This window comes from Nerophis ophidion, linkage group LG06, assembly GCF_033978795.1.
Source record: "Nerophis ophidion isolate RoL-2023_Sa linkage group LG06, RoL_Noph_v1.0, whole genome shotgun sequence".
NCBI classification, from domain to species: Eukaryota; Metazoa; Chordata; class Actinopteri; order Syngnathiformes; family Syngnathidae; genus Nerophis; species Nerophis ophidion.
Genome location: NC_084616.1, coordinates 77,722,438 through 77,737,405, shown reverse-complemented (window position 1 = coordinate 77,737,405; position 14,968 = coordinate 77,722,438). Strand labels below are relative to the sequence as shown.

The following is a 14,968-nucleotide window of genomic DNA, read 5'->3' as shown; positions in this document are numbered from 1 at the left end:
TAAATGTCCAACTTGCTGAAACAATGTTAATATTTCATCATTGATCTATAAACCGTCAGACTGTGTGGTGGCTAGTAGTGGCTTTCAGTAGGCCTTTAATGGTACTTTATATAGCTCGGTTGGTAGAGCGGGCGTGCCAGCAACTTGAGGGTTCCTGGCTCGATCCCCGCTCCCGCCATCCTAGTCACTGCCGTTGTGTCCTTGGGCAAGACACTTTACCCACCTGCTCCCAGTGCCACCCACACTGCTTTAAAAATGTAACTTAGATATTGGGTTTCACTATGTAAAGCACTTTGAGTCACTAGAGAAAAAGCGCTATATAAATATAGTTCACTTCACTTCCTGCAGCAGTTTGCCTATTAACAACTGACCTTTCCTGTCAAGTGTAAAGTAGAGAAAGTTGCTGAATACTAATAATAAGACTTGTAGAAGTTCCGTATTTTAGCATTCCACTTTGTGTTGTAGCTGGTGACGTACGCTCCCCTCACACTCTTCCCCACGCCTGTGCCCAAAGCCATCTTCCTGCAAGCTAAGGCGGTACAAACTCTTTACAACACGCTGGTGGATAAGATCAGCCAGGATCCTGACTTCCTGCAAGACAGTCTAGCGAGGTGAGCTGACATGCTGAAACAAATCTGCTACTTTTTTGCCTCTCAAATTTTAAAATACGATTATTGATATATATTTGAGCACACTTTTATTTCATTTTGCAGTACCATTGCTGTCGATGATTTCACTGCGAGGCTGTTCAAAATCCACCAGCAGATCCTTCAGGAAGGAAGATCGCAGGTAAGTCCTTAGAGCACGTGTAACCTGTATGTGCTACAAAGCAATGCACTAAATACATTTATGGGGTGTTATGGGCTAGGAACAGAAGACTAGTTTCAACTCGTAGAGAGAGGCAGAGCTTGAATTGTAGTTTGGTTGACAGCGTCTATTAGAGGATTAGTGATGGACAACAGATATACACACACACCATGAGTTGAATGGCCATTCAACATGAAAGTAATTTAAAGAGAAAAACACAAGTACTATAAACATATATACAATTCCATTTAACTATTCAGTGTCTCTGGATCTTGTTTAAATCTCAGTTCAGATAGTTGTTCTTGGGGGGAAAAAAAGGATGGCAGTACAGTCCATGTGCTGCAGGTAAAGTGACAATTGTAAAGGGTCGGCTCGAGAGCCTCCTACCTGCCCAGACAGAGCAGGTGGTGCTCAGCTTCCTGGCTGGAATCTTCCAAACTTGATCCTTGGACTAGGTGTTTATTTTCCTTAGCTCGCCATCAAAAAGAGAAGCCTGGCCTGTGTAAGAGCCAGAACCAATCTTATATATCCATGTGTACACAAGTCTTCATTAAATAACACAAAATTGCGTTATTTAGTATTCATAGTATATTATCCAACAATATACCATCAAGTATTCATAATATATTATTCAATAATATATTATCAAGTATTCATAATAAATATTCAATAATTTCTAATTCTTTCCTCAATATTGTACAATACAAATCAATAAACATCAGAATCATAATATGCAATAAAATGCTAAAAGAACCATTAGCAACATAATTATGAGCAACACAAAGCAGTCAGTGCACTAAATGTGCTTATGATCTAAACACATAAAAGTTCATTCAATACACAAATGTGATCATTAGTTGAAGTCAAACCTTTTATATGGAGGATTGAGAATATGCCACAAAGATGTTGCAATGAAGAAAGATGAATGCTTAAAGTGCTATTGTCATGAATATGGACTCACCAATTGAGCTTCTACAGTCAAACACGGCTTAATGACAAAGAATCTTGCGCTGGAAGTCTGCTCTATAAAGTTACAAAATAGGCATGTAGTTTAAAAAACCGTCAGCACAATATTTCAGGTGACAACAATGTTTAAAACCTACCTCGAGCAGAAATGCAATCCATCTCATGTCCTGTGTCCTGGCTACTTCCTGCTACCGGCTTATAAGCACCACCAATTGGACCGCGGCGGTCACGTGACAAGGGAGGAGTGCCCCGAGTTGCCAAAGATTAACTACAGCAAGAACATACCAGTCACTTCCGGCTACTGGTATATGCCTACAGCTGATTGGACTGTGGCGGTCACGTGACTAGGAAGTGCACAAAGAGTAATAGCAAGACAAGAGCCTAATAGTCTCCGCAAATGTATTTCACACCTGCGTTACACACGCTTGATGAAACAAACTTGGGATATACTTTCGAGTAGGGCTGGGCGATATGGCCTTTGATTAATATCTCGGTATTTTTAGGCCATGTCACGATCCACCATATATATCTCCATATTTTGCCTTAGCCTTGAATGAACACTTGATGCATATAATCACAGCAGTATGATGATTCTATGTGTCTACATTCAAACATTCTTCTTCATACTGCATTAATATATGCTACTTTTAAACTTTCATGCAGAGAGGGAAATCACAACTAAGTTCATCCATCCATCTATTTTGATTTATTGATTGATACTTTTATTAGTAGATTGCACAGTACAGTACATATTCTGTACAGTTGACCACTAAATGGTAACACCCCAATAAGTTTTTCAACTTAATCGTTAATCAATTCATGGTACAAATATATACTATCAACATAATACAGTCATCACACAAGTTAATCATCATAGTATGTACATTGAATTATTGACATTATTTACAATCCGGGGGGTGGGATGAGGAGCTTTGGTTGATATCAGAACTTCAGTCATCAACAATTGCATCAACAGAGAAATGTGGACATTGAAACAGTGTAGGTCTTATTTAGTAGGATATGTACAGCCAGCAGAGAACATAGTGAGTTCACATAGCATAAGAACAAGTATATACATTAGAAGTACATTTGAGTTGTTTATAATCCGGGGAGATGGGATGTGAATGGAGGAGGGTATTAGTAAAGTGTTGAAGTTGCCTGGAGGTGTTGTTTTAGTGCAGTTTTGAAGGAATATAGAGATGCACTTACTTTTATACCTGTTGGGAGTGCATTCCACATTGATGTGGCATAGAAAGAGAATGAGTTAAGACCTTTGTTAGATCGAAATCTGGGTTTAACGTGGTTTGTGGAGCTCCCCCTGGTGTTGTGGTTATGGCGGTCATTTACGTTAAGGAAGTAGTTTGACATGTACTTCGGTATCAAGGAGGTGTAGCGGATTTTATAGACCAGGCTCAGTGCAAGTTGTTTGACTCTGTCCTCCACCCTGAGCCAGCCCACTTTATTCCCTTTTGGGGTTGCTGGGGGCGCTGGTTCCTATCTCAGATAGATTAGATTAGATTAGATTAGATTAGATAGTACTTTATTTATTCCGTCAGGAAAATTACAATTTTCAGCACAATCCCATTCAAGATCAGACAAACATTACAGGGAGACAGAATAGGATCGCTGACGGGTCTGCCGGCTTCCAGCGCCCCTTACAAAAAAGATGACATACAGGTAAACAGGGGTGGGGGGTGGGGGGTATGGGGGGGGGGAAAGAATAGAAGATTAAAATAAAATTAAAAAAATCGGTCTAAGCCTGGGCCCTAAGCTACAATCGGGCAGAAGGCGGGGTACACCCTGGACAAGTCGCTGCCACATCGCAGGGCCAACACAAATAGACAGACAACATTCACACTCACATTCACACACTAGGGCCAATTTTAGTGTTGCCAATCAACCTATCCCCAGGTGCATGTCTTTGGAAGTGGGAGGAAGCCGGAGTACCCGGAGAGAACCCACGCATTCACGGGGAGAACATGCAAACTCCACACAGAAAGATCCCGAGCCCGGGATTGAACCCTGACTACTCAGGATCTTCGTATTGTGAGGCAGACGCACTAACCCCTCTCCCACCGTGAAGCCCCACAACTAAGGCAATTGACCAAAACTGCATTTATTAAACAGTGGCACAAACATTCATGTCATTTCAAAACAGAAAGTGCAAGATTGTCAGAGACATTTTAAAACAAGCTATTTGTGCACTTTTGTGCATGATGTCACTAAGATGACATATCAAAACAACCCTAAATTAAAATGCACTTTTTGTACAAAACACCACTAAAATAGTTAAAAACAAACAAAGTGCACTTTTGTACATTATGTCACACAAGATATTCCAAAAACTGTAAAATAAAAATGAGCTGCATAATAGGACATCAAATAGTGTATGTCCTTCTCTATGTGGTAGGTTCCTGCAGACGTCATCTTCTGTTTTTGACTATTTTGTCATGTTGACATGCGGAGTTTCAAGCACTCCTTATTCTGTAGCAGGTGACTTTTCAAATGATGCTACAAATTAGTAGTGCTGCTACTTTTTGTGGCAACGCTTTTGACCGCATATTTGACATATTACTGTTGTCTGTTCAACGTGTTCCCGCTTGAAGCCAAACCACCAGCAGACGATGGACTCCATGCTGTTTTTCTAATTATGCCTTCATTTGTTACTAGATTCCCACCTTCTCTCTCTCGTATTACCACTCGCACCGCTCCGCTAATCACTTGCCACGGCAAAAGTTACCCATGCCGCTACCTCTCTGCTCCTCAAGAGCGTAGGACGTTGCACGCGCGACAGTATGTAAGAAGGTGCGCTTGTTTTATCTCTCTGTGAGGAGAGACAAGAAAGAGCGAGAAAAGCCCACAGCTAAAAGCAACCGCGTGAGAACGTTAGGGGTGTAACGGTACACAAAAATTTTACCTCGGTTTAGAGGTCACGGTTCGGTTCATTTTCGGTACAGTAAGAAAAAAACAAAATATAAATGTTTTGGTTATTTATTTACCAAATTTGTAAACAATGGCTTTATCCTTTTAACATTGAGAACACTATAATAATTTTGCCCATGTTAATCCACATTAAACTGCCTCAAGCAAAGTAGCAAAGTAAGATTTTCATTGTACGGCAAACTGTCTGTTTAACTGTGTATATGCAAACAAACAATCTTGAATCAAGTTGTTGCCTTGATTAAATAAAATGACAAAACTTTTCTTCTACATATAAAAAGTGCAACATTAAACAGTTTCAAGTCAACTCATCATGCTTAATTTATTACAGCATTTGGGAAGCCTGTAGTTGACTTTTATTATGTAAATGTTATATTTTTGTCAACATGTGATAGCAGGGACGCTCCCATTCAAAACTAGGCTGCTACATTACTAATGATTAATGTAACTATAGCTGAAAAAATAGTCCAATAGCAACAGGAGAGACTATTCATCCCTGAACACCATGGAGTTCATGTTAGTTCATGTGAAATAACAGACAGGGCTTTGCTGCCCCTAACATACGCACAAGCACACCCAGCAAAATGAGCTAACGTTACGTTAAAAGCCAAAACTGTGAGCGAGCTGAGCAGCAGTTTAAGTTTCTAGAAAACTATAATAATTCTGCCCACATTAAACTGCCTCAAGTTGTTGCTTTGATTAAATAAAATGAAAAAAACATTCTTCTACATATAAAAAGTGCAACATTAAACAGTTTCCATTGAAACTGTTTGTCAACTCATCATGCTTAATTTATTACAGTATTTGGGAAGCCTGTAGTTGACTTTTATTATGTAAATGTTATATTTTTATCAACATGTGATAGCAGGGACCCTGCTATTTAAAACTAGGCTGCTACATTACTAATGATTAATGTTACTATAGCTGAAAAATAGTACAATTGCAATAGGAGAGACTATTCATCCCTGAACACAATGGAGTTCAATGAAATAACAGACAGGCAGGGCTTTGCTGCCCCTAACACACACACACACACACACACACACACACACACACACACACACAGCAAAATGAGCTAACATTACGCTTAAAGCTAATTAGCCTTCACCTCAAGCCTATACTGCGAGCTAGCTGAGCTGCAGTTTAAGTTTCTAGAAGGTCAACGGGCTCACAGTGATGTTTGTAATAGTTGTGACTGGGAAGTGTTTGGTATAGTTTGGGTAGAGTACGCTGCTCCCCTGCTAAACAAATATCTCTGCTCGACGCTAAAGCATTGACTACATGGCTCTGAATACGCACTGCTGATTGGCTTTGTATGTAACCAATCAGATGGTTGTGTGGGCGGGACAATGCTGGGTGCTCACTGCTCAGACCGAGGCAGAAAGCAGAGCAGCTTGTTAAGACTTCTGCTTTCAAACTCGTTCGCTGTGCCCGCGTGCCAAACCGAAACGGTTCAATACAAATACACGTACCGTTACACCCCTAGAGAACGTATACTTGAATACTCACGATGTAGTCATTTTCTACATGGCACAGAGACAAACCCGTGATATATCGAGTATATTCGAGTAATCTGTGTGTTGCTTGTACTGTACAGATTTATTATCCACTAAAAAGGAGTCAACACAAAACCCTTATTGTCTAACTTGCCAAAAGTCAAGCATGAGTTCCTGCGGTTCAGAAAAAGAAACAGGATTTTCTTTAACAGTGTTTCTGCGGGTCATTAAAAAGCATTAAAAGTCATGAAATGGATTTTGCAAAAATTAAAGCCTTAAATTGGATTAAAAACATTACATTTGATGTCAAGAGGCAATAAAAAAAAACAAATACAATTTTAGGCCCGGGCTGATAGTCAAAGAGTCAATAAATTGAACAATAAATGACAATGAACTCAACTTTCCCTGTAGAAAGCTTTTGGCGCTGTGCAGAATTCACTTATTGACTTAAAACTGGTTCTCAATGCTGACGAGACAAACTTCTGCAGTTTTCCAAACATTGGAAGGTGCCTCAAACTCCCCCGGTATTGTCCACTCTTCAAGGGAATGTCACAGAAGTGCTGCATGAATATAAATAGCTTGGTGTTTTCATTGATGACTCTCACTTTCAAACCTTTTATTGATGAACTGGTGAAGAAACTAAAACTTCCATCCATCCATCCATCCATTTTCTACCGCTTATTCCCTTTCTGGGTTGCGGGGGGTGCTGGCGCCTATCTCAGCTACAATCGGGCGGAAGGCGGGGTACACCCTGGACAAGTCATCACCTCATCGCAGGGCCAACACAGACAGACAACATTCGCACACTAAGGACCATTTAGTGTTGCCAATCAACCTATCCCCAGGTGCATGTCTTTGGAGGTGGGAGGAAGCCGGAGTACCCGGAGGGAACCCATATAGTCAAGGGAAGAACATGCAAACTGCACACAGAAAGAGCCCGAGCCTGGGATTGAACCCAGGACTGCAGGACCTTCGTATTGTGAGGCAGACGCACTAACCCCTCTTCCACTGTGAAGCCTGAAACTAAAACTTAAATTGGGTTTTTTCTTCCTTAAGAAGAGCTGTTTTTCTTTTGGTGTAAAAAAAAAAAGTGCCTTGTGCCCGCCACATTTTTATCTGTGCTAGAATATGGTGATCTTTTTTGATATGAATGCTACTCATTCCTGTCCTCAGATGGTGGACTGTGTTTACCATACTTTGAGCTTCATCACAAACTGTGACTTGTACTCTTGGGTGGGATGGCCTTCTCTGTCCATTAGGAGACAGTGCCATTGGTACATTTTTATTGACAAGGCTCTTCTGGGACTGTCTGTACATGGATTTCACAGAGATGTACCAACTCTTATGCACTGAGATCAGCTGTTGCACTCTGTCCCTTTTGCTGGCAGTGAGCTAGGGAATGAAGCTTTTGTCTGTGCAACTCCTTGTGCTTGGAACATGCTACAAAGTGACTGGAAGCTGACTGAATTTTTATTCTTAAATGCTATTAAATCTGGACTTCACTGTGGAAGAGGGGTTAGTGCGTCTGCCTCACAATACGAAGGTCCTGCAGTCCTGGGTTCAATCCCAGGCTCGGGATCTTTCTGTGTGGAGTTTGCATGTTCTCCCCGTGAATGCGTGGGTTCCCTCCCACTTCCAAAGACATGCACCTGGGGATAGGTTGATTGGCAACACTAAATGGTCCCTAGTGTGTGAATGTGAGTGTGAATGTTGTCTGTCTATCTGTGTTGGCCCTGCGAGGAGGTGGCGACTTGTCCAGGGTGTACCCCGCCTTCCGCCCGATTGTAGCTGAGATAGGCGCCAGCGCCCCCCGCGACCCCAAAAGGGAATAAGCAGTAGATAATGGATGGATGGATGCTTTTAAATCTAAACTGAAAGCATTTGAAGGCGCCTCAGTTATTTAACTGTTTTACTTGATGTCCACACTGTCATTTTATTTTATAATGTGAATGTAAATTGCATAGAGGGAATTTCATCAATTTGCCTCTTGCCAGGACTCCCTTGAAAGAGGTTTTTAATCTCAATTGGATTTTTTCCTGGTTAAATAAAGGTTAACAAAAAAATTATAAAAAACTTTACCGTCATCGATATATTGCTACGTCTCTATTTGTTTTGTCTGTCAAACTGGATACAAGATGTCTCACTCTATGCATCGCTCTCAGCACCTGAACAAGTTTATTCAACAGAAGTGAAGTGAATTATATTTATATAGCGCTTTTCTCAAGTGACTCAAAGCGCTTTACATAGTAACACCCAATATCTAAGTTACATTTAAAGCAGTGTGGGTGGCACTGGGAGCAGGTGGGTAAAGTGTCTTGCCCAAGGACACAACGGCAGTCACTAGGATGGCACAAGCGGGAATCGAACCTGCAACCCTCAAGTTGCTGGCACGGCCACTCTACCAACCGAGCTATGCCGCCCCGATATATCTTTATTGTCATTGTGCATTGTACAACGAAATTTCAAGCAAACTGATTTAGTGCGAATTCATCACACATAAAAACATAATAAAATGGTCCTCAGATAAATAGATAAAGATACATAAAAATACCAAGCACAGTCATTCTTTTTTATGCATTAAAAGAGTAAGCCTCTTGTCAGTCATCCACTATCTTTGTTTCGATAGCAGAGGCTGAACCTACTTGGAATTCTCTTCCACACCTTTTCCTGTCTGCAGTCATGGTATTGATATTGCTTGGAAACCGTAAGAGATGATGTTCACCAAGGTGGACTCTGTGAACCCCGGAAATTATTTAGTAACGAGCTGACCGATCACAGCTTTTTTATTCTTTTAACTTTGTTTCGACATAAAATTAAAAAAAAATCAGAACGTTGAAGTAAACATTTTTCTCTATATTTTTTTGAAAATATGTAAACTGAAATATTTTATCTCTCATAATATTCAAACAGTAATTACGAATTGAAACAAAACGACCATAAGGCAATTATAGACAAAAGAAAAGTGCAAGAGGTACAAAAAAAGAAAATCATATCATTTTTTTTTATTTTGCCTTCGATGGAAATTGTCTTAAAAATTTAAATTAAAGATGTGGCAAGTTTATATGACCTTTTTTGTTTTTCTTTGTCATCATAGTACGCTGATGCATAGCTAGATGTTTTTTAGATCTGTGGAAGGATACGTTGGGGAAGGAACAAGACGCGTTGTGTAAGCAAGATTATATTTCTCTCTTTAGCTAACACACTAGTGAGAAGCACTGCTAATTAAGTAACAACAATTAGAAGGACTAAAAGGATATTACAAAGCCAAATGTCACTGTGTGGGATTATTTCATTTTCAAACTGCCCATCAACATGGACGGACAAACGACCAAGTAGGAAGATTTATGCGAAAAGGTATGTGATTGGCCTTTGCTGAATTAATGCCTTTTAATGCTGATTACAAATGTAGATCTTCTCTGGCTGACAAGCGGCTAATAGCTAAATCTGTGTCTCCATACATAGTGTTGGTTCGCCCCATTATGGGAAATAAGCTGCATTTGTAAGTAGCGTTATCACTGGAGAACAAACCTCAACACGTTAAACAACAAATGAAAGCCAGAAGCAGGCAACTAAGCTATTGTATTTCCTTGAATTGCTGCCGGGGTGCTAATTAATTTAAAACCTCTTCTCAATCCGGCGTTTACCAAAGGCATGCGGTAAAGGCAAGCATTCGCTAATTATTTTAAAACCTCTTCTCACTCCGGCACTTAAGCATGCGGTAAATTTAGGTCTGCGCTTAAAAATTTGAGTGTGATGTAAGGATACCAGCATGAAAAGCACATTTAATTTAAAAAAACGTTACTATGGTCCTACCTTTACTTATAAATGAAGTCCATGCGCAGCTCCTTCTGATCAAAAGCATTGATAACTTGTTTATAGAAGTCTTCCTTGTCTTTCTTCAGTTTTAAAAGTCTCTCTGTCTCGATGGAGATCTTCCTTTATTACCTCCTGCTTCCATTGAAAGTCCAGTTTAGAAAACTGTTTTATTTTAGATATTTAATCCTCCATGTTAAAAGTGCAAGCGAGAGGAAAAAATAAACATTCACTGCTCACTCTTGCTGCTTGTTGTCACTTCTTCTGCAGCCAAGTAGTCGCAAGAAGGATCACTAGCGCCCTCTACCACCTGGAGGCGGGAGTCATTTAATGACTCATTTGACACACGCAGCTACGTTACTGTTCTTTTTAGCATATCAATAGCTTGGACCTTAAATCCTACTGAATAGCTCTTAATCTTCTTCCCTTTATGTGATTTCAAATTATTGAAAATCAGCCTCCTCCATTTTGAAAATGATGACAGGTGAAGTGTCACTCGTGATGTGACGAGTTTGACCCGGAGGAAATTCTAGGCATATGCTAATTATTTGGCGAAACGAGTTTTACCCGGCGAAAATTCTAGACATGCGCTAATAAAAATAATATTTTGCGAAACGAGTTTGACCCGGCGTTAATCCTGAGCCGGCGGTGATGCTAAGCATGCGCTAATTATTTTGCAAAACGAGTTTGACCCGGCAGTAATTCTAGTCAGGCGCATACTATATACCCGGTGGCAATTCAAGGAAATACGGTAGCTTTAAACACAAAGAAACAAGTAGGAATTATTCATCATAAACCAAATATAAAATGATCTAAATACATGTTCAACGTTATGAGAGTGCTCGAGTCCTATGAATAAATGCTGCTTGAGGCTGAGCCAATCTGTGGCCACGATACTGAAAAGTGTGATCTGATTGGTTTGGTCCCATCTAGTGGCCAGTATTGCTGCTTTTACCTCATTTACCAATTGTTATGCTTGATGAGGCTTAATTTGGGACAAAAATGTTGTACAATATGCCTTAAAAAACAAATAAATGGTGATTTTGATGAAATTTCAATATTTTAAACACTGTATGGAGAGGGTTGACCTTATTTTGATGGTTAATTGCAATGTTTGGTACACCTAACTATCACACCTACCACAAGTAAAAATGAAACAAAATATGGAGTTTTTTGGGTTTGAGGTCAGGTTTTTTTTTAAGTTCTACTACAAATAGAACAGAAAAATCCATTTCCTAAACTGTTTTCCACAAAAACTGTCTAAAATGTCTCACTAAGATAAAAAGACAAATCAAGGAGTTCTAGTGCAACCTCTGATTGGTTAAAATGATCCAGATGTTTTTGCCATATTACACAAACTCATATTACCATGAATTGATCAACGTGGACCCCGACTTAAACAAGTTGAAAAACTTATTGGGGTGTTACCATTTAGTGGTCAATTGTACGGAATATGTACTGTACTGTGCAATATAATAATAAAAGTTTCAATCAATCACACATATGTCTGAAGCATTTCTGCTTGTTGAATTCCAAAAGCTGAAAGGCAGACAATCCTTCAAACCGAGTACTTCCATCTCTTCATCAGTGTCTCTTTCTCCACAGTCCATTGTCTTGGGTCTGAATCGATCCGACTACATGTTGGACCAGAGGGAGGACGGTTCCACGTCTCTGAAGCAGATCGAGATCAACACAATCTCGGCTAGTTTTGGAGGCCTGGCCTCACATTCGCATGATGTGCATCGGTAAGTAAGGCAAACTAGTATCTGCAACATTTTCGTTCAGTATGATGAATTCTATTGATGTGTGGAAAGGAATGAATTGTATTTCAGACGGGATGAACTTCATATATAGTGGGAACTTTGATGTTGTACAGTTTGGAATTGAGTTAAAACAACACTAAAGTTAACATCAATTAATTGTTGCTTTTTCTTTGGCCTTTTTGGTAACACTTAGCTTGTGCTCACATGTCAAGATGATGTTTTGGTTTTGCATTTTGCTCCAGTTGACTTCTTTTAATGCTTGTATGACAGTGCTGTTAAAAATGAATCCCATTTACCTTTTATTTGGTGCAATATATACACATATATAATAAAATAGCATCTTAAAGCCAAGCACATACAGCAGGGGTCGGGAACCTTTTTGGCTGAAAGAGCCATACAGGCCAAATATTTTGAAAAGTATTTCCGTGATAGCCATATAATATTATTTTTAAGACTGAATACAACTAATGTGTGCATTTTTAAGTAAGACTAACATTTTTAGAGTAAAATAAGTCTCTTGTTCTTTTTAATAACGTTGTTATTCTGAAGCTAACCAACAATAAATAAAATACTTCTTAGCATTAATGCAACTTCTTGAACAGGTGCGGTAGAAACCGGATGTGTCAGGCTTGTCCCTGACAGTTCGACTATGTCTTAGTTTTTCCTCTGCATTTGTCTTTAGTTCCTGTTCCTGTTTGTCTCCCTGAGTGCTGTGTCCCCTCAGCTGTGGCTGATTGGCACCGGGCCACACCTGGTGTCAATCAGCCAGACACTATTTAGACCTGCTTTCTCATCCAATCAGGGCTGGATTATTGTCGCTAACACCTGTCGATGTCGTGCTACTACTTGTCGCTGTTCCTGTATGCCGTGGACTGCTTTTCGTCTTTTTGTTGCTGGTTCCTGTTTGCTGGTTCCTGTTCCCTGTTTCCAATTTGTCCATTCCTGGTTCCTGGTTTGTGTTTTTTCTTTATATTTTGGACATTAAATCATGTTTTCCTTTACAATGCCTGCCACCATCTCTGCATCTTGGGGTTCGTCAACAACTCAACCTGACAGAATGGATAAATTAAAATGCATGAGAATGTTTTTATATTTTGAACGTTATTTTTCTGATTACCGGCGGAATTATTCATTACTTGCCATTTTAAGCAATGTCAGCTAAAATGTATCTGAGAGCCAGGTGCAGTCATCGAAAGAGCCACATCTGGCTCTAGAGCCATAAGTTCCCTACCCCTGACATACAGGGTTCCAGCGGGGCATTAGGTAATTAATTTAAATGAATTTTGCAGAAATGCATTGAATTTGATGTCCAGAGGCATTATATATGTCAGACAATTGTAGGACTGTGCTGATAAGTAAGTCAATTAATTGAACGGTAATAGAATAGAATAGAAAGTACTTTATTGATCCCTGGGGGAAATTCAGCACTACAGTTAGCTCACAATTAACAATAAATGAAAATGAACTCATTAACTTTGCTGTCGTCGATAAATTGCTACGTCAGTCTGTGTGTCTTTTCATCGGCGGCGGCTTTCAAACCGGATACAAAAGGTCTTGTAAAGCTGTTTATGGGTGTTTTTACTATCTGTACCTTGTATGCTATTTTATTGCAAATACTTTGAAAATGTGCATTTAATTCTTACTATACTTACTGTCATCAAGTTTTAAGCAAATTAATGAGTTAAGACAGTTCAATAAAACATTTATAAACTAATTGGATTACATTTTGATTATGAATTTGCTTTTCTGTCCAAATATTGGGGTATTTTCTTAAGCAAAATTTAAATATGCAAGCGAGTAGTAACCTGTGATTAATCACAGTGATTAATGTGATTTAAAAAAAAGAAAAAACATTTGGACAGCCCATGTGTGTGGGCGGCCGTGCATATATACTGTCTTTTCTGCACTATAAGGCGCACCTAAAAACCTCACATTTTCTCAAAAGCTGACAGTGCGCCTTATAATCCGGTGCGCCTTATATATGGACCAATATTGAGCCACAACAGGTCTCGCAACTACGGTAAGCAGCCGCCGACTTCATTTTCCCCCGTAGAAGAAGAAGTGTGCTTCTTCTTCTATGGTAAGCGGCCGCCGACTTCCTTTTCCTTCGTAGAAGAAGAAGCTCGTGGTGCATGCTGGGATATATGACTGCGGAAGGAAGGCCGTTTCTGTGTGTTTATGTAAAGAGCCCAAAATGTCTCCTATAAAGAGACACGCTTAAGACGCAGAGTTTAAAGTCAAGGAGATCAGTCACACAGTAGAAGACGGGAATAGAGCAGCAGGGAGAGAATTGAACATTAACAGCAGCGACACTGACTCCTTTAATGAGGACTTCCACGAGATGTCGTATTCGCCCAACTGTTTGATACGAACACTGAAGAATAAGAATTTGAGGGATTGGTGGATGAGGAATAACTTAATAAAGTGAACTTTACATGTTTATTTTGTGTGTTGTGTTGTGTGACATTATCGTTTGAGCAACGTTGAGTTATTGATATATTATTGCTTTGCACTATTTCCAGTGTTACTATATTGTGATTGCACTAACGTTTCATTTACCGTAACAGTATCAGACTGTTTTTTACCTGTTTATTGCATTGGGGAAAATAATAAAACAGCTGATTATTAATTTTGGGAGTGAACAGAGTTGTCAGAACGCTGGTTTGTAATCTTTTAATAAAGTTGGACTGACCTATCCGACTGTTTTGTTGACATTCCCTAAAGAATGCATAACGTAACCCCAGCCTCTACTGTAGCATCTATTCTATGCGCCTTATAATGCAGTGCGCCTTATATATGAACAAAGTTTTAAAATAGGCCATTCATTGAGGGTGCGCCTTATAGTGCGGAAAATATGGTACATATATTTTACACACCAGCCCCCCGACTCTCAATGTAGCCCCCGAAATCAAAATAATTGCCCAGGTCTGACTGAAGAGGTTTTTTTTTTCTGCACAGACACATCCTGAAGGTGGCAGGACGACTGGGGGAGAGCCAACGCATCTTAGACAACAACCCTGCGGTGGGTCTGGCTCTTGGTATCGCTAAGGCCTGGGAGCTTTATGGATCAGATCGGTACGTACTTTCAAACCTTATTAAACATCCCTTCGATGTCAATCAACTGATTTTAATATATTAATTTGGCTAGTTTTATTTAGTCAACGCGTATAGACAGGTTTGGAC

At 39.7% G+C, this 14,968-nt stretch overlaps 1 protein-coding gene across 1 annotated transcript in view; it reads left to right on the top strand.

The window, feature by feature from the left end:
* gss (glutathione synthetase) overlaps positions 1-14,968 on the top strand; it is a 37,022-nt gene that overhangs the window by 3,411 nt on the left and 18,643 nt on the right. The window contains exons 3-6 of the mRNA XM_061904890.1: positions 466-611; positions 714-789; positions 11,628-11,767; positions 14,744-14,860. Of these exons, the coding sequence (XP_061760874.1) occupies positions 466-611; positions 714-789; positions 11,628-11,767; positions 14,744-14,860 (479 nt within the window). The remainder of the gene's footprint in view (positions 1-465; positions 612-713; positions 790-11,627; positions 11,768-14,743; positions 14,861-14,968) is intronic.